Consider the following 26,490-nt stretch of genomic DNA (forward strand, 5'->3'; position numbering starts at 1 on the left):
TGAAGCTGCCTCACCTAGAAACTTTTGCTAGGTAGTTTTTGCTAGACCACAAATGTAACCCACCTACAATGCTGTCATGAGTGTACAGTGCACCCAGAGAAGAAGGGAAAGGTAGGTAAGATGGCAAGGGTTAAAACTTTTGTGCTGAGCAGCTGTTGAAGCAGAAGAAATGAGAGGGTAGAACTGGTAAGCCAGAAGGAAGAGAAATCTAGAGGAGAGCAAGAGAAGAAGACACACGATAAGAGAAGCATCACAGGTGATTTCATATGTTGCCTAATCTAGCAGTCTCAGTGCAGTTGGATAAATTCTGAAGGTTTTGTAAGATCGAAGCAGAAAGAGAGAGTCTCTGCTAAATTATTTCAGTAGTAGAGGAGTAATCTCGGGGAGGGGTTTTAGCCCTGCTCTACTGAGCCTTGTCCTATAGTGGTAGATAAACACTTTAGGATGGAAGAGAATCCAGTTTGGTCCACGTCAGCATAAAAGGTAAAGGTATCCCCTGTGCAAGCATTGGGTCATGTCTGACCCTTGGTGTGACGCCCTCTAGCGTTTTCATGGCAGACTCAATACGGGGTGGTTTGCCAGTGCCCTCCCCAGACATTACCGTTTACCCCCCAGCAAGCTGGGTACTCATTTTACTGACCTCGGAAGGATGGAAGGCTGAGCCAACCTTGAGCCGGCTGCTGGGATTGAACTCCCAGCCTCATGGGCAGAGCTTTCAGACTGCATGTCTGCTGCCTTACCACTCTGCGCCACAAGAGGCTCTCTCATGTCTGCATATACCTTTAAATTTATTTTCCTGGTCATTTACTAAATACTGTTGGCTACACATTTGGGTCCTCTTTGTCACTGGGCTAAATATTCAGAGATCTATCTGTGACATGTCGATATTAGAAGTGGGTGAGCGGGAATCAGAATCATGGATCCTATTGGAGCATTTGGGTATTTCTTTGTTCAAGATGCAGGTAGAAATAAGATACCAAATGGGGTAAGAGGAAAGTGAGATTATTCTGGGTGGGATGATTAGATTATTGAATGATGGATCTGACTAATGCCTGTAGACAAAGGCTGGGCATGGATTGATGACGTGGTCATATTCATCTGATTTACAGAAAAATCTGTATTGTAAGGCAGATTGCAGGATGCTTCTAGGGTGTTATTGGCCTGCAAACCTGAAGCAATAATCATAAATTTTAGTGAATCCTCAGGAAGCCATTAAATGTAGCCATTGCCTAAGGCTAGCCAAGCTCCCTAAGAATCTGGCTGCTGATATCTTGGCAATATGTAGACTGGTCTCAATTTCCTAGTAGTAGGTATGAGGTTTCTCTTGCAGATCAGACATTTTGAAGCCTCAAAAAGCATGTCCCCCAACCCAGGGCTCTTTTCAGGGAGTAGCATTGGAGGATTGTTTGGATATTGACTATAGCATGGAGTGAGAAATGGAGTGTGCTTCCTCTCTTTATTTTCCCAATCTACAAAGACATTGTCCCACTGGAGAATTTTGTGTATATTTAATCGAGACTCAATAAATTCTTAATAGGACAAATATAATCCTTTTTTGGGGCTGTTTCTAATGGGAAAAATATTATGGGAGGAGCTGGGTTGTCAGCCTCCAGATGGGCTGTTCTTCTGGAATTACAATCTATCTCCAGACTATGAGGAAATTTCCCCAGGAGGAAATAGCTTTAGAGGTTGGATGCTTGAGCATCTTTCCATATAGTGCTCTGTTCCTTCTCAGGCTCTGACCCAGGAATTTTCCAACCCAGAGTTGGGAGCCCTACAGTGAGGCATAAGCCATGATTCTGATCCAAATCACATCTCCATGCAACTGGGAATTGAGTTTCAGTGGAGACTTGCAATTTGAACCTCATTGGAGGTGTTCATGGCAATCCCGTCATGACCCTAGGATTGTATACTATGTTGTTAGAGCCTGTGCCCTGACAACATCCGGTTAACATTAAAATCTGCCTTTTTATGTAGTTAAATGCACTCTTTATTAACAAACAAACTGGAGTAACTTAGTAACAAACAAACTGATGTTAACTTAGTGAGGGGCAGTATAAAAAATGAATGAATAAACAAAAAAATAAAATAAACATGTAAAAAGAGCTATCCATGCCTACTAAGGAACATGCAGCCTTGTACACACACCCCTCCCCAAGCAATCCATCACAAATGTATTGCCAGTGATGGGGAAATAGTCCCTTCAAGCAGGACCATAATAAACATATGGAAGAAAAGCTATGGTGTACTATAAAAAGGGGTAGGCTAGGAACTAATCAGCATAGAATCATAGAGTTAGGAGGGCCATATAGTGAATTTTTGGCAGCATAGTACACAGCATGTTATGATGCATGCTACTCTTATCCTAGCATATTGAGAAATAGTTTTGCATCCTAAAAGAGATTATAGGCTGTATACTTTCCACATGTTGCTGCCAGATAGTAATTACATAATAGCAAAAAAGAAGACAATAAATATGACCAATTATTATTGTAGCAGAATTGGATTTAAACACGTGGGTTTGTTACCACATTAAGCCTAGCCATTTTGGTGTTTTTATGTATAAATATTATTTGTGGGGTTTCTTCTGTTTAATATGGGGGTTTTGCTGCAGGCTAAAATGTAGGTCTCCAGAGTAAAAAAGAAGGGGGCTGAATGGGGGGACTGCACCGTGTTATGATTGAATGGTAGTTATACCCAATGGGGGGAGCTGACTGGTTTGTAGAGAGAGGGAGAGAGGCAGTGTTTGTTCAGGGTGTGTGTGTAAATGGCTGAAGTTTGTGTGAATGGCTGAAGATTGTGATGGGTCAGAGAGATCTGTGGTCTTCGGGAAAATTACTACTTTAAGTGGCAATTTTGGAAACTGAGCTCTGTGGAGGTTATTAGACTAAATGGCATTAAGTCTTTGTGGCTTTGTCTGTTTAAAGCATCCTTTCTCAACCTGTTTACTGTTGAGAAACCCCTGAAAAATTCTTCAGGTTTTGAGAAACTCTGGGAGTTATGTCGGCAGCCCCCTCCCCCTAAGAAGATACATGTTACCAGAAGTGGCATCACCCAGACACTCCCACCAGATGTGACATTATCAAGCCTGTCCCACAGCATAGGAAGCGACAGCACAGAAATATTTTCATATTATTTGTGAACAGAACCATACCTGCACTCTGAGCTGGCTACCCGTTTGCTCTTCTTCACCATAGGGAGCCCACAATGGGAGCCTGCAGAAACAGGGCCAGTGATGGCCTATGCTGCTCCATCGCCTCCACCCCAACAACACCAGAAATGGGCAAAACAGGCCTATGCTCCTTCATCATCCCCATCCCCACAGTTGATTTAAAATGAGAGTACTTACCTCTCTGGACTCCAGTCGCTACCCTGTGCAGTGAGCTTCAGCAAGGATTTCTGTGGCTAGGTCTCTTCCCCTCCCCGCCCCCTGCAGACGCATCATTGGCTATTTTGGAAAGGGAGATGGGTTGACATGACCATATATGGTCATATCACCTGATAATTTCTTTAAAACATTTTAAAATATTTTAATAGTTAATTAACTCCCATCCAGTTGGCAAAACCCTTCCTGAGCCATTGCAGAACACCAGTGTTTCATGAAACGGTGGTTGAAGAAGCCTGGTTTAAAGTTTTTGTGGCTATGTCTGTTCTTTAAACTGCGGAGAAAGAAAAGCGGTATCAGGCCTAATTAAAACCGTTATGTTTATGAACTTTACTGTGACCATTGCACTGTTATTCTTCTAAATAAATTCTTTGTTTAAGAGAAAATAGCTTTTATTTAGAACCCCCTTTATTGTTAGAACCACTCCTGTGCACTAATCATTCTGTTGCTCTACCAAATGCATACATACGTATATGCAAATGTGTGCGTGTGTATACACAGACACACAAATCTTATGCTGCCTTCTGGCCTGCTTTACAATTTCATACTTATTTCATTCACATCTAGATCTAGATCGTCTCAGAAAAGAGCAAAACCTTACTGCTATCATCTATCATCTTGAAAAATAATTACCTGAGAAAAATATTCCACAGAAAAACGCATCTAGTGCGACATAAAGCAATAATGCCACATTAAAGAAACCTGATGATAGTGTTTGTGTTATCCTCTTAATCTGGGGCTGCTGTTTTTTACAAAAATAATTTGTAATGGCATTTGGATTTCATTTGCTATTCAGAAACAGAACAAATCACCAGAAATGTACAGCAGTTCATCTGTAAGATCCCAGTCATTTGTCATGAGTGTTTACTTTTCAGCCTTTTGCTCATGCTGTTTAATGTTCCAGGAGGATGTAGTTGCATGGCGAGAGCAGCTTGACAGTAATTTTTAAATATCCTTAAAGGAGAAGCAGCAATAACTTCGGACATTAAAATATGTTCCATCTGCTCTACTACCATTTGTCATTCAACTCTGGCTTAATGAACCTTACTCCCCTACTGGAAATGACATTATCAATAATACCAGGTGAAACATCACAGAAAGTTAATGCCAGAATTGGAACTAGAATCTTGAACTCTGAGGTACAGGAAGTACCACACGAATTATACCCTTAATCTCTGTATCCTGCTGTTAAAAACAGGCAATCCTGGCCTGAATCTAGAGTAAATACAAACATGATCTGGTATTGCTATAGAGAGCGGCCAACAATACAGGGATAATGCATACAGGACTTGCATTTGGAACAACCCAAGCTGAAAACATACCCCTAAAATTCATTTTTTGGGGATATATTTTGGAATGCCAAAAGAAACCAGGTTTATTTTTTGAAAACTGAGGGGAAAATGCTGAAAAAATCCTGGCTATATCCTGGAATTACTGGGGGCCATTTCGCACGGCTTCAAAGTAGCACAATGGTTGCTATTTGGAAACGCTACTAATTTGCCATAACCCACGACGTCGTAGACAATCTGCAACAATCCTGAAACCAATCAGCAAAAAGCGCTTCGTTGTGGCGCTTTCAGGGGAATCCAGAAAAGTGGATTCACCCTCCGGATAGCGATACACTCCTGCAACCAATCTGCAACAGTAGCGCTAAAGACCTGTGCGTTACCATTGTTGCTGGTTCTTCAAAGTCCCTCCCCCTGGCTCTCTCCTCCAAACTTCCGGCGAAGCGATCGCCATTTTTTTTTCTCTGAGCGAGCGGGGATAAACGCACCGGCGAGCCTCTTTCTGTTTAGAGGCTTCCCTGGCTTCAGTCCTTCACCTTTAGTCACTAAGCACAAACCACTGAAAAGCCCGTTTGCTGAAATAAAGTCCCTTTATTTTTTACAAATAAATTCAGCCGAAAATCGGGCCCGTGAGAGGGGGGGGGGTTTTTATCACTCGAGGCAGCGTGCAAACGATCATACAATCAAACGACAGCTCACATTAGGCAGCTGGATGGGTCTCTCCGTAGCAACGAATCTACCTAGATTCGTTGCTATGGGTTTTTTTTTTTTTTTTTAAACCTTTCTTAAAGGGAAAGGGGCTGTTTGGGAGCATGCTAACGGCTGCCCATTGGCTGCTTGACGGCCAGGGGCGGGACGAGCTTGGCAATAGCGCTTCCTTTCTAGCGATTTCTGCCGAGACCGGAAGCCTGTGGGAAACGCTAAAAAACGCAACTGATTCCACTACAAAGGCAGGTATGCATAACGACGAATTCCACTATTTTAAATGGCGATTTTTCATTCCGCAAACAATTTGCAACAAAGATCCCTGTGCGAAAAGGCCCTGGGTATATCTGAAAAACAGAGTGTCTGGAGCAGATTGTTCCCACCTCTCAGCTGTTTATCAGTCTTCTTGTGCCCTCTCTTTAAAGTTTATAGTGCTGAGACATCAAGTCATGGTACAAAAAAGAAAATCGGCTATAGTCTTTTTGCTCATCTGATAAAAGTAAAGCAGGTGAATTAAAGTACCCATTTTATAACACATTGAGGCATTTTAAAAAGTAGCTTGCAGCTATCAATATGCATGTGGTAAAAATCTTATTCAAAGCAGTGAGTTGAATCCAGCTAACTTTTTCTGTTAGTAGGGTGGGCATGGGGAGAGATTTGCTTGCAATACTTTGGATACCGTCCAATATATTTAACTTTGTTTTTAAATACTCTCCACTGAACTGAGGATTAATTCTTAAATTAAAATATGGAAGAACCAGTTCTGTATCTGTCATCATCATTTAGTTGTACAGTAAAAGCCTAATTCATCTCATTGTCAGGAAGGAAAACAATCAACATTTTCCCTGCCTCCCATTTAAAATTATTACTTAGCCATCCATCTATGGCTAGAATTTCTACATATTGGAATAAATTTCTGTTCATTGAATAAATTCAGCCTGCTCTCATTGATAAGACAATGTCCCCTGAAGAGCATTGCGCTCTGCAAATTCCAATTTACTGTAATCCCCGGCCTCAAAGAAGTGCAATTGGTCCTGACTCCAGCCTGTTAGAATGAATTACTGACTGAGATCCAGGCCCTATTGGAGATGACAAGGTTCCAAAGGGCCTGCAAGATGGCACTCTTCCATCAGACATATGGTTGAGGCCAACATAAGCACAATATGACATCAGAAAGGCCACCCCTCCCTCTCTACCTTCCCATCGATCCTGAAATCTGGATATAAAATCGACACCAGAATTATTCTGGCCCAAGTGGTCAGATTTAGGGCACTCAGAAGGGCTTTTAGATTTACAAAAATATAAAACTATGTGTCAATGTTTTATACTTTGCATATATATTTTATTGATGTTGCCCCCCTCTAGCCTATTCTGTTTAAGGAACAGATTACAACTGGAGAAATGAATAACAACCCCACTCCCAGGTTCAGTTGCCTTTGTGGCTGCCATCCTCCAGGTAGTACCAGAATTCCAACTGGTCTCCAACTTCAGAGATCAGTTCCACACCAGGAAAAGGTAGCTTAGCAGGTAGACTCTATGAAATCATATCCTCACAGACACCCCCCAGCCCACCCCCCACACACATTCCACTTTCTCCAGACTGTACTTACAAATCTCTAGAAACTTTCCAAGCAGGTGATTCTGTAGATCAGGATCCCCAATGGTTGTCATGGGGCCTGCCAAGCCATTTCCTGGCACTCACCAAGTGTTTTTAGAAAGTGAGTGTACCAAGCAGGACTTTTGTCCAGCAAGGCTTCTAATTGACCATTGGACATGTGAGGCGCTGCAGCTGCCACCACAACTCAAAGATCCTTGGAGTTGGATTGCTGCGAATAGCACTTGCCTTGGGGGAATTTAACTATCGTCATTTCATGTCTCCCTCCCCTTGAAAAGCAACATATTTGAAAATATATTGGATAACTGCAAAAAATAAGATGGATGGAGTCATGAACATCATCTTAGCATGCCCTCTTGCAAACTATTCTTCCTTTTCTTGCATTTGTTATCTGTTGTCTATTGTCTTGTTATTGTAGTATCTACCGCAGGAAAGAAACATGTCTAAAACAACACATTTATAGATCTTTCAATGTTTTTTTTTAAACAAATGTTATGCTATTTGATTTGAATTTTAAAATAAAAGCAAGCCTTCTCTGGATAGAATTTGAACTCCCCTTGGCAATCTGTCTTATTTGTATTTATATTTTATTCACCCTTATTCTTATCTCAACACCACAGCCCATCAGCATGTGGCCTATTGTCTCAGTTCTTAAAATACCCTGTTGCCATCTCACTTTCATAGAGAAGCAGTGATAGCAAGCTGACAACTTCAGGTGACTTAAGCTTTAGATAACTATTGCAGACCCAGCATTAAAGGGGGGGGGAATGGTGGTGCGATAAACAAAGAATAGACACAGTGGTGGTTTTGAAATAGCTACAACTTTATTGGCTTCAGATGACACTTTTGGTACAGCATGGAGCAACAGGTCCAGGCATTTGCTGACCCACCTGCCAGCTGATGAATGCATAACAGCCCAGCCTTCCTGCTGATATCAGATCCCCGCTGACTTTCTCATTGAACACACTTGGCATTAGCAGTAACAGAAGCTTAAGGTTGCTATATTAAGTTCATGGTTATTCTTGCTGAAACTAATTTGATAGGAAATTGCACTAATCAATATATCTCCCAAACCTCTACCCCCAAACTGACAACAGGTGGGTTTCCTCTGTTCCCAGGAAAAGGCAGCCCCCCCCCCCGCATTCCCAGGGAAAAGTGCATGAACTAATACTGTGCCCCTGTGCATATTACTTCCTTCTTGCTTGGCTGACTCAAGGCCAACGTAACCAATAATGTTCCAGTTCCCCTCTCCCACAGTTCCATCCTCTGAAGAGATAATTGGCAATTAGGCTACACGAATGAGCAAGCAATGCAAAGCAATAATAATAATAAGAGTTGGTTCTTATATGCCGCTTTTCCCTACCCGAAGGAGGCTCAAAGCGGCTTACAGTTGCCTTCCCATTCCTCTCCCCACAACAGACAGTTGCAATCAGTTAACGTTCCCAGGCCTGATCTTCTCTGACAGATGACAATTCACAGAATAACAAGGGACATTAACAGCTGACACTGACATGATTATGGCAGGTTGCTGACAACCAGGCTGATCCTGATAGCTGGGTGATAACATGGGATGGCAGAAAGCTGGATTCTTCATGGGCACAAGTCACTGCATGGTTTCCCCTGCCACTTGAGAGTCCTGACGTCCCCTGAGCTGGATGTGTACTCCTATAAGCCCCCAAACCCCTTATGGAGATTCCCAAAGTTGGTGGTGGGCATATGGCAGACAAGCAGTGTTCTACCCCAAATGGTTTGGCTCAATGCATATACTGCCACAAGAGATGGGTAAGGAACCCACCTGGCTTATGCCAACATTCCTATAGTTGTACCCAAACCTGCAGTTTTGAGTCAGTTTTTGCTGAATCTTTTCTAGGCAAATCTCCTGGTCTGACTCCAAGAAATAGACACTGTCTGGACAGAAGTGTACCTCTTCTTGGAAGGAGATGGGGCCTGAAACAGAGTGGGAAACTGCAGTTTGAGAAAGAAATTCCTGGAAATCACTGATCACGTCACTATTGAGTGAATAGATGTACTGTGGTTATTCAGGGGCGTTCTAGATCCAAGCTACTATGACTGATCCTTTTGATGCCCATTTTTTTTGTAGTTTGATTCCCTGAGTGTGAGCCTAGAAATCTCAGAAGGAACCTGAATCAAAGTGATATTAAAAGGCAGTGAGTTATGCCAAAGGAGGAAAAGATCGCAGAGCCACTCATCTATTAATCATATGCATGCATCCATTCTAAGTGAGAGTCAATTGTGGGCCATTTTCCCCAAGGACACCAGAGTTTCTTCCTAGTTCATCTGATCATTATCAATGACCTAGATTTCAAAAACAATAACCATTGAGCCAACTCCACCAATTACTTTCTCAGCTAAATGTCCAGATAGGAAAAAGTCAGCCCTTCCTCAGTTGTGGCAAGTACTCATAGATACAAATGTTTCTGGCTTTCAGTTCTCCCTTTGTTGTTGTTATGTGCGAAGTCGTGTCCGACCCATCGGGACCCCATGGACAATGATCCTCCAGGCCTTCCTGTCCTCTACCATTCCCCAGAGTCCATTTAAGTTTGCAAGTTCTCCCTTATGGAACATTTTTGACATGTCAGATGCAAAAGGGGAAAAACTTCCTTCCTACAACAGAGATAACAGTCTCACATACTTTCATTATTTTCAGCATTCTGTTGGTACCAACCCTTTCCTCTTCGAACAACAGTCTAGAAGATATAACAAGTTCCTTCACCTTAAGACCCAAATTTGTAGCCAGTTTTGGAATCATCACACTATCCTGGCATATTATCTAAAATAGACTTGTCTCCTGAATATATGATGGGCAAAGTAGTGATTCTAGGAGACATGCTGAGTAAGAGGAGTATCTCCCATCTGTGTATACGAAGGGAGGGAAGAGTATCCAAGCCAAAAATTCTCAGGCAAAGGCAAACTTAGAAATTAACCAAAAAGGGGGTTTATTGAAAAACAAAACAAAAAGTCCCTAATGCACTTTCATGCTGTTTAAACTAAGAAAGCGTACAAGAAGAAAGAAAAGGTCTGAGAAAAGGGTTTAGAAAGAAAAGGACTTGGAGGAATTTATTTTGGGTCAGAAAAAGGTTAATAGCTACCTTCCAATGTGTGCATGTTTAAAAGAGTAAGAACAATGGTGAGACAAACATGCATGAAAGTTGGGTGCATGTTTGAGTCCAGGAATGTCTGGCAAGCCAAAAATGGGAGCTTCCACCCATAGCCTGAAACAGCTCTGTTTCCTCATTCTCCTGCAAGATGGACCTGGCATTTCAGACAGCTGCTGAGTCAATGCAAGGTGGCACAGGGAAGACCCCTCCATGTTGCCAGCCTGATAAACTGTCAAACAACGACCCCCCCACACACACACATTATGGTCATTGATGATAGGTAGACTGGGATTCAGGGGATAGCGCTTCAATGGCTGTGCTCCTTTCTCTGGAATTGGACACAGAGGATGGCAGTAGGGGAGGAATTATCGCACCCTTATTGACTCACTTGGGGGGTCCCACAGCGGGCAGTATTCTCCCTGTGTTATTTAACATCTTTATGTGCCTTCTGGCACAGCTGGCCCAGAGTTATGGGCTGGAATATCACCAGTAGATGGAACCCAACTCTATCTCCTCATGGACGACCACCCATACTCCCCCCAGATACATTTGCTAGTGTTTTGAACCCATTGCTGGATGGTTAGAACAGAGTCGGATGAAACTCAACGCTGCCAGGACAGAGAGGTACTGTGGCTGGGCAGAAAGATCGCAGACGCACACCTACCCACTCTGACCAGGGTGCAATTTAATATCTTGTCATCAGCCAGGAATCTGGGGGTGATTTTGGATACTACCTTTTCTATGGAGGCCCAGGTCACAAGGGTAGCCCGCATGGCATTTTACCACCTTTGCCAAGTGAGGCTACTAGTGCCATATCTTCCTCGGGACTGTCTAGACACAGTGATCCATGCAACGGTCACCTCTAGGCTAGACTTCCGTAGATTTCTCTATGCAGGCTTAGCCTTGCCATTGACCTGGAAACCCCAGCTGGTGCAGAATGCAGCTGCTGGGGTCCTCACTGATATGGGCCCTTGGAGGGCCCATATCTAGCCTGTGCTGAGGTTGCCCATCCTGGTTCAAGGTTTTGGTGTTGACCTTTAAGGTCATCCACAGTTTGGGCCCTGCCTATCAGAGGGACCGCTTGTCTCTTTATGCCCCCTGCAGGGCACTTTGTCCTACAAGTGCTAATCTACTGGAGGTTCCTGGCTCTAAAGAAGCATGCCTGACCCAGGCCAGGGCCCTGTTTGTATAAATTGTGCCTTCATGTGCATGCTGTAGATATGGCTGCTATCACTTCCACAACTGTGGGGGATTTCCTAACCATCACAGTGGAATTTGAGGGCATGTGAAGAGTAGTCATATGATGGTACCTGTTTTGTAGGATTATAGGCTTATCACAAATCTAATGAGAAGGTGGCATCATTCTAGGTTGATTGCACCATAACTTCTGTGATGTTTGAACCAGCCTTGTGTTTAAACTAGTAATTAATTGTATTAATTTCTAAATCATTATATATTTTTGTTGTTTTTAAAAATGAATGGATTTAAAAACCCCAATCTGTTGATGTTCCATTCCATATCCGAGATTTGTCTTATAGGCACAGATTCAGTCTGTTGCCATTTCTTATGATCAGTGCATGGTTTTTCTGGGCCTCAAATCAAGCTTTTCCAAGAGGATCTGGGGATCTTGATCTATGAAAAGGAAGTATTTAAAGGAGTAGCCTTCCCCATCCAAGTTTTCAGATGAAGGGGAATGGCAGCAAGAACCAGAGACAGGATGGTCCCAAGGCATTGGACCTTCCCCTGACCAAATCACTTTGTCTTTACTCAGTTCTGAAACATTTTGGGAAGCTGTAAGAGCCCTCTTTAACCTTTGTCAGAGATGGCACTGAGGTGTTTTTAACAGCAAACCAAATAAAAGATTTCTGCATTGTTTTTTTATTTTGTTAATGTTTATTGTAACTTGTCCTATTAGCTGCCTGGAACCTAAGGCGACATATAAATATTTTAAATCAATCAATACCAAAACCATTTTCTGGCCTTTAGTATCTATTGATGTAGCATCAGCAGGCCATTCTAAGCTTTTAGCCAAACAAAGGAATAGCCAGCCAGCAGCCCTAACATGTAGCACACTTGATATATAGCATATATGTAATAATACATGTATCATATATCATATTTAATGATTTTAACTAGTCTCTTCTAGGCTTTTACATTTTCCTCTCTTTGCTGGCTGTATTGACTGGCATGGCTGGGACACTATTAAACGCTACCAATTGTACAAACAAATAAATTATCGCTGTACAGAGAAGGGATGTGGAATTTCTGCCTCAGTACGTTGACTAGGCATGAAACGGAAGGCTTTAATATGTCAGAGAGGTTGTTCAGATATATTACATTGACAGATATGTCAACTGGATGGTAGGGAGGCTGACTATGCCTTAGTCTCCCAGTCCTTAAAAAAAAAACCCTCAACGTTAATCTTTTGTATGTGGAGAATTGATACATGTTAGCTTCAGGATAGAATTATTTTGTATTTGGGTTGATATATGCAGATAATACTCAGATTTGTTAAAAATCAAATCATTTATTATCTATGGCCTATAAATTTAAACAACCTGTATTTTTTACTGTATATGCTATAGATATTTTTGGTACAGTCAAGCAATTCTGAAATGCAGAATGGTGGCAGCTACCGAATCAAGTGACGGTCTTACTACAGCATGATATCTTGAATGTTTTAAGGCTATTGATTGGTTTGTGCATTTATGTCAAGTATGGCTATAAATCATCCAGTTACAAATACAGTAGCCATGCTTAATATCCTAAGATGTATTTAGGGCTATAATTAATGTCTATGAGATGTTAGCTACAATTCTTCTTTTCCTCCAGTCAGTTTCTTAAAATAAAAAAAAAAGGTTAATTAGGTTAGTTGACTGTTTTCCATCCAGTGAAGCTCAGAGAATGCACTGTGAGATATTCAACCCTTATTTTGTGGAGCAGGAAAGCTTGGCAGAGAAGATTAGTGACCAGACCAAAATATAATCTGGGGTTTGTAGAATATTATTCATACTGCCTTTGCCCCCCAAAGAGCATTAAACTCAACCAATTCCAACTGGCTAATGACGTTTTCTGTCCTGGCCCTCACTTGTGGAATGAGCTACTGGAGGTGACCCGGGCTCTGTTATGCAGGGACTGAAAAATGGAGCTCTTCCATCAAGCTTTTGGTTGGGGCCAGTGATCTGATAACATCTATTGGGCCCGACATCAGAATGCCCAACAGGAACAACCAGGACAAACCAGAATTTAAGGACCTGGCAACTGTGATTGCGATAAATATTGATAATTTTAAATGATCAATTTTAATATAAGGATGTGGCCATGCCCTGTGTAAAGCATGCAGGTGTGAACTGGGCAGAAACTATGGCAAGCTTGTTGCTTCCCTGCCATCTCCCATATGGGTCAGGACGAGGGCAAGTCCTGGAGTTTGGAGCCATTTCCAAGGCCATTTTTGCCTCTCACTTTGCCCATGAAAGCAGGGTTGGGAAAGATCAGAGATACATAAATGGACCATAATCCTGCAAAGAAGTGGTGGGAAAATTCTATGAACAACAAATTCAGGGCACACATATGGAAATGGCCAGTGGCTTTAACAATGGTAGCATTGTTTTCAGTGGCTACAATGGCCAGTAGCCAGTGTGGCTGTGGGCTTCTCCCTTTCTCACAAGCAGAAAGAATATCAGGGGAGTTGTCCTGGCCATTGAAAACAAGTGTACTTTTCAAGTTTAAAAGGTCATTGTTTTTAATAGAAGGAATATTCAGGTACCAGGGCCTATTATGCACAAACTGGATACTGCACATTCAATGAGCTTTTGCAGCTGGATTTATTTTCATTATTTTCGTTGCGGGTAGACCTGGGCTCTATAGTTTGGCAGTCAGGTCTTCCCATTGAAAATTGTCTCTCTTAAAATGTCAAAGACCATTGCACCAGGGACCAATTATGACCGATGAAAGGCTTCATCATTTGATTCTGTATATATCTGATTATAGGATGAAAAATATTGGAGTTTGGAAATATCAGAAAATCCATTCTAGGTACTTGGTTTTGTCAATCTGATCCAGGAACTATCCGACATTGTATTGGGCCAGCAATATTTGACTACATATCCCAGGCACCACAATGATGAAATGTTAACAGGAAATTGAATATAAATTGCAATTCAAGTTCTAAAAAAGCTCCTAACTTCTACCATTGCCTATTTAGAACAAAAATTAAGGGATGAAAGCGCAGTTTAAAAATAAGATGTGTTAATTAAATATTTGTCATTAATTGAGAATCTATTTAGAGATATTATGTAAATGTTAGAGGATTCTTTGAATAACTAGTGGCTTTCTTCCAGCATGGTATAGTGGTTAAAAGCAGTGATCTCTAATGTGGGTTTGATTCACCACATTAAACCTACTGGATGACCTTGGGCTAATCACAGTTTCCTCAGAGTTCTGTGAGCTCCACCAACTCTGATTGATTGATTGATATACTGCTCCTCTCAAGCATTCTGGGGTGGTGTACAATCTTAAAATATAGATGAGTACAGTTGTATAGCAATGTTGTTGTTGTTGTTGTTGTTGTTAGGTGCGAAGTCGTGTCTGACCCATCGCGACATAAAATACAGTTAATCAATAAAAAAAACATTGAAACCATCTAAAGTCTCATTCTGATCACAACTGAGTTTAACTAGGTTTAGCATAGTTGCATCTGGAAGGGGGAGAACCAGATAAGAGAGAACCTGCCAGATCACATTAGGGGGTTTCTGTTGGCCTCAACTGTAAACTTGCCAGAAGAGTCTTGCAGGCCCTGTAGAACTCAGTGAGTTCCATCAGGGCATTGATTTTATCTGGGAGTTCATTCTATCCAGCAGGTGCCAAAGCTGAGAAAACCCTGACCCAGGTTAAGGCCAAGTGTACTTCCTTGGGGCTGGGGATTCGCAGCCAGCTGGCATTGGCTGATTGTAGCTGTTTTCAGGGGATGTACTCAGACAGGCAGTCCTTCAGATACACAGGGCCCAGACCACAAATGGCTTTGAAGGTCAGAATCAGAACCTTGAACCAAATATGGAATTCAACTGGGAACCAGTGCAATTGCTAAAGAACTGGTCTTACATGGGATTTCCATGGGGTTTGTGTGAGAACTCAGGCTGCTGCATTCTAGACCAGCTGCAATTTCTGGGTTAGGGACAAAGGCCCATTATGCATGGAGTGGAAGGTCCGCATTCAGGGTGGAATGGCGGCGGCTAAAATCACCAATTATGCATGCTGCAGGCAGCAACCGGGTGCAGAGTCAACGTATGCTGCCGAAAAAGCCGCATTAGTGAGATGCGGAAGAAAGTGGAGCTTCCCGGACCAGGGTGCAATCAGAAGCGGCTCCGGAGTAGCCGCGTGCATAATCGGATACTCTGGGTTTTGCTGCCATTGCGTTCCGTCCCATGCGTAAGCAGTTTGTTTCACTTCTTCCTCCTCCGCGTTCTCCATGCCGCCGTTTCAGTGGCCGTGCATAATAGGCCAAAGGGAGGCCTATGTAGAATGAGTTACAGTAATCACGCCTGGAAGTTATGGTCACATGGATCACTGTAGCAAAGTGCTCTTAGGCCAAATAGAGTGCTAGTAGCTTAGTGTGAAGATGGAAGATGGAAAAACTGTTACTCTCGTGACCTGTGCTGCCATAGTTAAGGAGACATTGAAGATCATGTCCAGGTTCCTGGGCCACTGTAAGTTGCACACTGTCCAACCTGGGAAAGCAGATTTCCTGATTTGGCCCCTTCTTTCCCAGCCACAGGACCCCTGTCATCGAAGGGTTCAGTTTCAGATGACTTGCTTCGAGTACCCCACCACAGTCACCAGGCACTGGGCCAGTAAGCTTAGAGGGGCATCCAGCCAATCATCCATCAGAAAATAGACCTGCATGTTGTCTTCATTTTCAAGTTGAGAAACTTACTGAAATTCTATTGCTCAGAACAGGGGCAGTCAACCTGTGGTCCTCCAGATGTTCATGGACTACAATTCCCATGAGCACCTGCCAGAAAACGCTGGCAGGGGGTCATGGGAATTGTAGTCCACGGACATCTGGAGGACCACAGGTTGACTACCCCTGGCTCAGAATATAGAAAGCTGAGTTCTAAATCAGTTTTTCTGATTTAGATATTTTTCTCACTGAACCACCGCTGTAAATCCCCTTAATATTGTGGTTAGATCTGTCAGCCGGCATACTTGGATTTCAGCACCTCCTTGGCATTGTCAGTTAACGGATCTCCGCTCAGATAGCAGGTGTTGCAAAAGACTTCTGAGACACTTAATTTGCTTCCAGTTTCAGCAGGCCATACTAATCTCAGTAGACAAATTGTCTGATTTTGTATAAATGACTTAATATGTTGTTCAAATGGGTGGCCATAATACCAATAGCATTATAGAAGTGTTGTATATATGTTTTCATAGTGTATTTTAATTTTTCCATGCTCATTAAAGTGCTGTAATTTAAAAAATATACCAGCCACCATTTATTTTCACCTTGAGTTTAAAAAATGCACGCAGCAGATTCACTATTGCATTAACGTTTTGCAACAAGACAGCTCAAATGCAGAAGCTGTAACAAACATGTAGACTTGTAGCCCTTAGCAACTGAACAGCTGCCCGCCAAGCACAAGGGTAGTGGACTCTGCAAAGAAGAAAGCAGAATGGACATTAACCGGATGTGTTCTTTGGACGTTCTGGGCACTTATTATAGTTTGGAAATTGTGTAACTGTGAATATTGACTGTGCTCAAGTATTTCATAAATAGTTCTGGTGTAACCTTTTCTCTTTAAAGACAGCTAAAAATGAAAGCTTGTACATTAATTATTTATGGATGAATGGGATGTGGCTCATTGGGAAAGTATTCTATGCTTTCTGTACAAACCCAAAAGACCTCTGTCCAACACACTGGGGAAAAACTGTCAATCTGAGTAGACAGTACTGGCTTTCATATGCCAGTGGTCTGACTTGGTATAAAGCAGCTTCATGTGATTATAATAAAAAGTATAATTTCAACTTCTGTCCCTTTCCGGATAAAGTACACACCAGCCCTCCTAACTGTCTCTGACTTGGCTGCTGATCAGACCGCTTCGGGCAACAAAATTAACCCAATAAAATAACTGAATGCAGTAGTTTGTATGTCAGCTTTCAATCGGTATGCCTAGGTTTAATCCTTCTCTTTACCATGAAGATTTCTGGGGGAATTTGGGCCTGTCACACTCTTTTAGCATAACCTTACTGCCACAGGATTCTTCAGAGGATAGAGTGAGGAAGGGAGAACTTTTTAATACTCCCTAAGTGCCTCAGAGGAAGGGTAGAATAAAAATGCTGCCATTATTTTATACGTGTGGCACAACCACAATAGTCAACATATTCTGTATTCACTGATTTCCCTTATATCAAAGCTGATAAAACCATACTGTCAAATAATTGAGTTTAGAGTAGCATGACTCTGCATAGGATTGCTCTGCTGGTTTCAGTCCTGTTTTTATTTTCCCAAGTGGAATTATATGTAAAGTTTTTAAATTGTATGTGCTTTGAACTTAAAATTCTTGAGAACTATTCAGTTGCTCTGGAGGATTCTGAATATCTTAAAGTACAGTCCTTCCTTCCCCTTTCACTGCTTTCACTCACATTGCAAACTACTTTTAAAATTCCATCAAGTTAGTTGTTTGGTATACTCATAGGAGGCAAGGCAGTGGTAGTCTATGTGGTAGTGGCTATTGGCTCTAAAGAGGTATAGCCTGGGAAAAGCTCCTGCTTGTCAGATTAGAGGTAAGGACTGTTAATGATGGCAGTGGCTCCAGTTCACTGGACCATCCTGGAGTCAAGGTGGCTTCTCCTACAGGGGAGGGGTGGACCCACAGGCCATGGTCCCTCCAGGACTTTCCCCCAGTGTCTTTAATAGCAACTGCATCCCAAACAAAAATCTCGTGAGCCATTCAAAAGTGTTCAATCCTATATGAACATGGCCAATTTACCTCTTTTATTTATGCATCCATAAATTAATCTTACTTCCTCGAATAACTACAACCTGAATTGAAAGGAAAAAAATTACTACATATAATCCACAATGTTTTAATGATTAAATGAATTTTTAATGCTTTAAGCTGGGGTTAATTGGTTTTCCCACTCTGGAGAAAAATTCTTGTTTAGAAAAGCAGCCTGGTAAATCACATGCCTACTGCAATTTCTCAGCACTACATAATATATGTTATAGGTTTAGAGGATCTCATTAATTAAAATTCATCTTAATAAGCTAAGACTAGTTATGATTCCCCACTTCACAGTTAATATATATTAGTCTAGAATTATATGTTAAGTCTAGTTTTGTGATTCTCAGAGGACTTTCTTTTTGGGAAATAGGGAAAAGGAAGTAGCTTGTTAAGTTAGATAGTGAACCCATTCATTTCCAGCCACCTACTACTTTTGTCCTCAAGACAGAAAAGCTGTAAAGGAAGATATTTAAGGATAGAGGGAGCTCATGATCATGGGAATATTATTTTTGACTAGCCAAGTGGCAAGAAAGAGGCGTCTTGGCTGCCCTGAGAAGGGAGGTGATTGGTTGAGCCTGTAGTTGGTTTCCTGAGGCTCTCTGAACCTAATTGTCAATGCTACAGTGACAGGGGGACAACTTGAGTTTTCAGTTCAATTGGCACCTATGGGTCATGCCATATTTTTTGTGGGTATAGCTCTCCACCTCTGGCAGGGGATGTTCCCAGGCTGAAAGGGCTCAGGGAGTAGACTGCCACACTCCCAAAACCACGCACAAGCATGCCAGTGCAAGAGGCCTATCAGTTGGCTTCTTGAGCATTTCTGCCCTCCCTTAGGATAACGCTGTTAATGGTTTTCAAATTATTATTATTTTTTGTACCTGAAAAGTGTCTTAAATGATAGTGGATAGTATGAATATTAAGAGATTAACTAGATGCAAAGAAGGCTTAACCAGCAAAGGAAAGCTGCTGGGTAGATGGTGGAACTGTCCATGGGGAAAGGGTCTATAGCAGCTTCCCTTCTCTGCTGCATGTATTTCCTCATTTAATCACTCCTACTGTGACTTTGCATGAGCCTCTTGTGGCACAGAGTAGTAAGGCAGTAGACATGCAGTCTGAAAGCTCTGCCTATGAGGCTGGGAGTTCGATCCCAGCAGCCAGCTCAAGGTTGTCTCAGCCTTCCATCCTTCCGAGGTCGGTAAAATGAGTACCCAGCTTGCTGGGGAGGTAAACGGTAATGACTGGGGAACGGAATGGCAAACCACCCCATATTGAGTGTGCCACGAAAATGCTAGAGGGCGTCACCCCAAGGGTCAGACATGACTCTGTGTTTGCACAGGGAATACCTTTACCTTTTACTGTGACTTTCCTTTATTCCTTAGGAAAAGGGCATATTTCTGTACTTGATTCCATCTAATTATATGTAGTTTCCTAAAAAATTTTCTCTCCATAAGTCTTCTATATGTGTCAATTTACTGTTTTTACTGTGCCTTACGGAAGTTCATTGCATTCTCTGTGTAATCAATGAAATGTCTGATTTGTGGGTTGAATTTGTCTCGTGTGTTCCTTTTTACATTGTTTCTTGTCATTGCTTGGATAAAACAAAACAAAAAATCAAAACATGATTTCTTTTTCTTTTAGCTGTCTCCGTAATGAGGTACAGCGCTTCATCATTTGGATTTGCTGTAAGTAGTCTCATGGCTAAGTACATTGCCGAAGTTGCTGAAATTAGACTGTGAATTTTTGTCCCTTATTGTAAGTGTTGGTGGTCATGAGGGCCATAATTTCACAATTGATAAACTTTGCTTGAAGGAAAGGATGCAATGTGAAATTGTCCTGGAGTCTTCTTGGGTCAGAAGAATCATTCTCAAAAAATGGCACATGAGACAGGTCTAAAGCACTTTTGTTAGCCAAATGCTAACAAAATTATAAATTACTGCAAATTAAATAGTGTGAGAACTGTACTTGACTATTGGTCATTGTCCCATCCCTGGCCAACCCAGCCCTGAAGGAGAAGGATTGGAAATGGGCACTGCCTTAAGAATGCCAGCAACACTGTAATGGGGCAAAAGGGGGCACCTAAGAGGAAGGACAACCAGGGCCATTTCCAAGGGATCTACTCAAGGGCAGAGGTCTCCATAGGAGACTCAGGAGTAGCCACAGGGCAGCAGGAAATGGGCAGGTCCAGGAGACAGAAGATAAAAGGGCTTAGCTGAAGAAGGTGGGAAGGAGTATCAGGTTGGTTCCAGCTAGAAACTGGGAAGAAGTGTAGTCAGCCAGGCAGAAATCACTACCATGGGTAGGGAAGCAGGACTTCCTGAACAAAGTATGGTTTTCCTAGCTACTACCAGCTTTAACCCTATCAGAAGATGAAGTGGTCAGAGCTAGGAGCTACCTAGACCAGGTCAAGGACTTCAGTAGGGGAAGCATGCCTAAGAATCTGAATGAAAGCAAATGGAGGTAATCAGGGACACACAAGCCAGATGGGACCCCTGGTCAGGGAGATGTCACAGTCAACTAGAGTGACAGAGACTTGGATCTAATTGAGTGTTTTCATGGCTGAAAGGAATATGATCTCCTGCTGTAGCCCAAAATGTCCCACCACTCCTGCTGAAAATGTTATGACACTGAAGTGATCTATGTACATTGATACAATGCTTCTAAGTACTTGAACTCTTGATCCCTAACTCTCTCATCTTTCCAGTCCTCTCAGTTGCAAACTATCTTTTTTTTCAGCCAACTTCCAACTCCATCTCCTACCCTCAGTCTGGGGAAGGCAGAACGGGACCTGTCTGTCACACTGGCAAACAAGATTTGTAGTCTAAACATCCAATATCTGAAATAATTCTCTTGGGAAATTTCTCATCCTCTGGTCATCAGGACATTAATGCTAAAATGTACAAAGCAAAAAATGAAGAAATTATAGCTTATTGCTTACCTTTTTTATACCCTGAAATAAACTTGAAAACAAGGTGGTCTCTTGATTTCTTTAAACAAAAGAACAGACATGTATATTACATAAAACGGGATAGTATTAGTGGTAAACATCTTTAGTCTGGACCTCTGGGATGGTTGCAATTTTACAAAAACCATAGACTGGCACCGTGAATGAACTCATAGAAGAAAAAAGGATAGCATTACACTGTTCACTGGGCTTAAAAGGATGTAAGTCTGTTTAGGAATGCATTTTAAATACATTTCCTGTTACTTTTGAACCAGCAAACGATGAGTCTTCTCCAAGCCAGGTATGCAAACAGTTTGGTTTGCAGTTCTGAATGGGAAGGGAAGTGGTAAATTAGAGATCCTTAATGACCATTACAGTGGGAAAAAGAGAAGGGAGTATTTGAGTGCAGAGCTTATTCATGGACTACTAAACCATCCTTTGGCATAGTATCTGGATAACCCCAAAAGGATCTGCGGTCCTCTGGTAAAAAAAAGAAAGAAAAAGAGCAGAAATAATCAGTGTTTTAATGAATTCTAACCCCTGCTTTTATCTAAATTAATCATACAGGGCTTCTGTGTTGGACATATAGCATACAAATGTTGCTGTCAATAAAGTTTGCTTTAATAGCTGCCCCCCAAACCAAATGCTTATGTATCTTTTACAGTTTGATGCCACTTTGGATGTTTTGTCATCTGTGATAGTTCTGTGGCGCTACAGTAATGCTGCTGCCGTACATTCAGCGCACAGAGAATACTTGTGAGTACTTGTGGCTACTTTTAGCTCTTATGATTATCTGTGAGAAGATGGATGAAGAACGTGATGCCAAATGTGTACTTTCTGTGTACTTTCATTTATTTAAAGTTTATTCACATCTAGGTCTTAAAGCCACTAGACTATTTGACCAGAAAAATAGAGCAATATAACAGAAAGTTATTGCTGTTCAATATTTGTTAAAAACAAAGGATATTTAACTGCAGCAACTATATATTAGCACACATCTAATACTATGTTATGAGCCTCTTGTGGCGCAGAGTGGTAAGGCAGAGACATGTTGTCTGAAGCTGTCTGCCCATGAGGTTGGGAGTTCGATCCCAGCAGCCAGCTCAAGGTTGACTCAGCCTTCTATCCTTCCGAGGTCGGTAAAATGAGTACCCAGCTTGCTGGGGGGTAAAAGGTAATGACTGGGGAAGGTACTGGCAAACCACCCCGTATTGAGTCTGCCATGAAAATGCTGGAGGGCGTCACCCCAAGGGTCAGACACGACCCGGTGCTTGCACAGGGGATATCTTTACCTTTACCTAATACTATGTTAAAATCCAGGTCTTTAAATGATATTCAGAAAAGTGAGCAGGCTTCTTATTCAGATGAGGATCCAGACATTTTCTCCTCAGATCTGAATAAATTACACAGAAAAAGAAAGATTCAACACTTTCTACAGAATACCTATTACAGATGCAAGCTCTAAATCCCCTTGCTTGGCCTCTAAATCATCCATGCATGACAGCAAGTGCAAGTGAATTTATTCTTGCAAGGAAAAATAGCATGGTACTGTAATACTATAGAAATAATATGGTAACTGGCAGTGATGTATGAATATCCAAAGTACATGGGTGAACATACACACCCCTGTCCTTCCTGAAGACTGCAGCATTGTTCCACCACAAGGTGGCTGCTAATCAAACTATAAGAAGAAGAAGAGTTGGATCTTATATGCCGCTTTTCTCTACCCAAAGGCATTTCAAAGCGGCTTACAATCGCCTTCCCTCTTCCCTAAGGCCAGAAGAGAGTTACAATACAAATCAAGGACAAATATGAAAAAAAATATTTATTTGATTGATAAAATCTGGTGTAAGTCGGCAATGTTTTAAAATATCATTAAGGATAATGTTCTAAAAGGCAAACCTTTCACTGATGCAGTGTTGTTCCATGTCTTAGAAACACTTGTTTCAAACCCTGACACCATCCTATTAATAATAGCTAGTGAGAAGAGCATGACACTGATTCTTTCTGTCCTTCAAGAGCAGTTAGCTGAATGTGCTTCACTATGTCAGACTGCAGACAACCAGGCAGTTTGAAGATGTGCTCTGTGTGTATGCACATCAAGGGCAGAAATATGTGCACATTTCTGTGAGTGAGAAATCTTCCCTACTGATTAACTCCAATGCGTGATAAATCAACAGCATGAAACATACATTATTTTGTGAAGGAAAAGGGGTGAGATGCTATGATGGAGATTGGTATAAATGGCACAGAAACCCAACATGTTTTTCTAGTTGATATGTTTTGACCTCATTTGATTCACTGAGATGGATTTGGTTTTCTAAGTTTTTGATTGATGGTGTTTGTGACCATAAGAGGAGTCGATGAGAAGAGATGGATTCCCCGTTTAGAGTTATATGAATAATAGGCCAACATTTTATTAACCAAATTTCTAACTGTACAAAGGCTGGGGTGAGTGTTGGCCTTAATCTGCTTGGAATCAGTTGTCATAAAGCACAGCCCACTGCTGGTCTGCTGGTTTAACTTGAAGATACACAGAGGCCTGATCCAACCAGGTCTCCATCTTCTTAGTGTTTGCCTGGCGATATGGTTGAATGTCATTTCAACTGTTAGATTGATTTTTGTGTGTTCAACCCTCCCCCCACCAGGTCCTATGTGGTTATTGCAGAGTTCCACAACCTGCTTACCTTTTTGTCCACATCTATAGCAAGATCAGTACTTGTAATAACTACTTGTAATAATATGAATTACCTGTATTAACATAGATAACATGGGAGAAAGGAAGAATATCATCCCCTCATCCCCAGTGCGAAATGTATCCACCTTACAAGTTCTTTCCTGACTCTGAAATCAATGATAAACTGGTCACCAAAGTAGCAGACTAAGAACATATTACATTGAGTTGAAGGAGGGATGAATATATCTGGGACGACAGAAAGGGAAGATTGGAAATCTGGAATGATAACTAATCTCCAGACTACAGAGATCAGTTCCCCTGGAGAAAATTGTTGCTCTGTTGAAGGTGGATTCTGTGGCTTTATACCTTGCTGAGGCCTCACCCTTCCCCAACCCCTCCCCTCCACAAGCTCCATCTGCAAACCTCTAGAGATTTCCCAATGAGGACTTGACATACCAAAGCAGGAGGGCTGGAAGTCTTAATGACTGAACAGGAAATAGAAGGTGGGCAGATTTCTTCACACTCTCTCTTTGTCTGTTTAATAGCTAAGCAACCATGTGAGGAGTTTCACTTAGATGTCTGCTGCTGTTATCAGTGTCTGCTGTAACTCCACTGATTTGAAAACATCATTGTCCATTACATCTTCTACTGATTTCCCCCCACTCTTTTCCTATATGACTGTACTCTGCTTCAACTCTCCAAATTAGAGTTCCAGGCAACTAAGTAAAAGGGTAATCTGTACATTAACAAATGTAATTAATTTCTTTTCATTAAAACAATGGGAGACACCAAAGCAATCACTTTGTATTTGTCCAGGGTCACCTTCCACAAACTTAGAGGAGCCTTTTCAGCCCTCTGATTTCAAATAATGACAACTACCATATCAGCACACTAGTTTCTCAGCATATCTGTGGAGACCTGGAACTGAAGAGTCTCCCTCATTATGCCGTTTTGTGGCCTTTACTCAGTTCACACAGCCATTTTAGCCAGACTAGCTTTGCATTCAGTGGTAGACAAAATAATCATTATGTCACCTGTATAATATTTATTTATTTATTTATTTATTTATTTATTTATTTATTTATTTATTTATTTATTTATTTATTTATTTCGACTTACAGCCCGCCACTTCCGCAAGGCTCACGGTGGGTTACATATAGTAAAAACGCATAATAATAGAACAAAGTATGAGTCCAGTGGCACCTTTAAGACAAACTTTGATTCTTTGTTGGCCTTAAAGGTGACCCTGGACTCAAATGTTGCTCTTTTGCTTCACACCAACTTGGCTACCCACCTAAATCACCATGTGACATCACTGTATACATTGGCTGCCAAGAAGATTTGTGCAAAACCTCCGCCCTGATGTTCAGTGTGCTATATTCTTCATTATATCCTGGTCCTGCCTGTTTTTACTGTAATGTTTACTCACTGTTTGACTAGCAATCATTATGGCTTATGGCCTTGTACAATAAAATCTTACCTATCTACCTACCACCAAAGCAATCAGTTCTAACACAAAATGCCATCTTTCCTTTCCTTTTAACACTCTAATTTAACTTGGAGGCTGGTGATGTTGCTTCCAGAAATGGCAGCTGTTGGGGAGTGAGGATCCCGTGGGATAGTCCTGGGGTCTGCTGCCTGCCACACAGCTCACTTCTCCACAGGGTACACTCGAGGTCTACTGGGCTGGTCAGCTTCCTGTCTGCAGGATCGGCTGTGTTTTAGGCTCTTACAGGGGCTGGGAAGAAGAAGAGAATTTGGGTAGACACGTGTTTGCTCCCAAATTATGCCAAAGTGTATGGTGAAAGTTTCTAAGGAAGAGAAGGTAGAGCCCTGTTGTTGTTTTTTTAATGCAGTGTGTGGCAGTGGTATTAGTAGAAAGTGCCATCAAGATGCAGCTCACTCATGTTGACAATACAGGGACCAGTCTCCTGCCACTTATAACTGGCAATAGGATTAAAAAAAAATACTTATTAAAAGTAGTGTTGTGATCTGGGTAGCCCATGCTAGCCAAGTCTCAGGGCCTGCCAAACGGAACTCTTCCGTCAGGTCTTTGGTTGAGGCCGGGGTGCAGGAGTTCTAAGGGACCCTTCCTCAGATTAGAACAATAGTCATCAGCCCTGGAAATCTATGCCTGAGATGCTGAGAGAGGGGAGGTTGACTGGGGGGGGGGGTGGAGGGGAGAGGGTGGATACAGGGTGAGTTTTGATTTTTTTTGCTACCAGAGTGTGTAATCTTGTTAATGTTTTAATGTTTTAAATTGATTTGGCGTTTTATTCTGTAACCCGCTGCAAAACATTTCACAAGAGCAGTGGGTAATAAATCTAATAAATAAATGAATATCTCAGAAGACTGCGGAAGACCAAGGAAGACTGCTATGCATAGGCAGGCAATGGCCAAACACCTCCAAACATCTCTTGGCTTGAGCACCTAAATAAACTGACAGAACAAGTGGGGGGGGGGAGAAGCAGTAGTTATAAGAACAAAATATCTGGTTTTATTAAAAACTATAGCTCTCTTTGTGTTAAAAGAAAAACCAGGGTCTATTCTCACAGTTTTGAAAACTAAGATGTAAAATAATTGTGTGCTAACAAAACTGACCAACCAATTATCTGACTGATATTGGCAATCTTGTTTTATTCGGCATAGTGTCATCACAGTTCAGTGAATATTCTAATTTACTTCTCAGGAGGCTGCTAAAATTGGTTGTAACCATATGTGAAAGTCATCTTGTTAAATACAATATATGAGAGGAGGAAAAG

At 41.7% G+C, this 26,490-nt stretch overlaps 1 protein-coding gene and 1 long non-coding RNA gene across 3 annotated transcripts in view; one reads left to right on the forward strand and one right to left on the reverse strand.

Moving 5' to 3' along the window:
• Positions 1-26,490, forward strand: part of TMEM163 (transmembrane protein 163) — a 99,147-nt gene that overhangs the window by 22,741 nt on the left and 49,916 nt on the right. For both annotated transcript variants that reach the window (XR_013228150.1, XM_077320236.1), the window contains exons 3-4: positions 19,749-19,792; positions 21,716-21,807. Coding sequence is in view for 1 of the 2 variants with exons in the window: in XM_077320236.1 (XP_077176351.1) it covers positions 19,749-19,792; positions 21,716-21,807 (136 nt within the window). In the remaining variant the exon portion in view is untranslated. The remainder of the gene's footprint in view (positions 1-19,748; positions 19,793-21,715; positions 21,808-26,490) is intronic.
• Positions 16,564-26,490, reverse strand: part of LOC143829410 (uncharacterized) — a 29,868-nt gene continuing 19,941 nt past the window's right edge. The window contains exons 3-4 of the long non-coding RNA XR_013228151.1: positions 21,046-21,094; positions 16,564-16,759 (exon numbers count right to left, since the gene is read on the reverse strand). This is a non-coding gene — a long non-coding RNA (uncharacterized LOC143829410). The remainder of the gene's footprint in view (positions 16,760-21,045; positions 21,095-26,490) is intronic.

This window comes from Paroedura picta, chromosome 2 (genome assembly GCF_049243985.1).
Source record: "Paroedura picta isolate Pp20150507F chromosome 2, Ppicta_v3.0, whole genome shotgun sequence".
NCBI lineage: Eukaryota > Metazoa > Chordata > Lepidosauria > Squamata > Gekkonidae > Paroedura > Paroedura picta.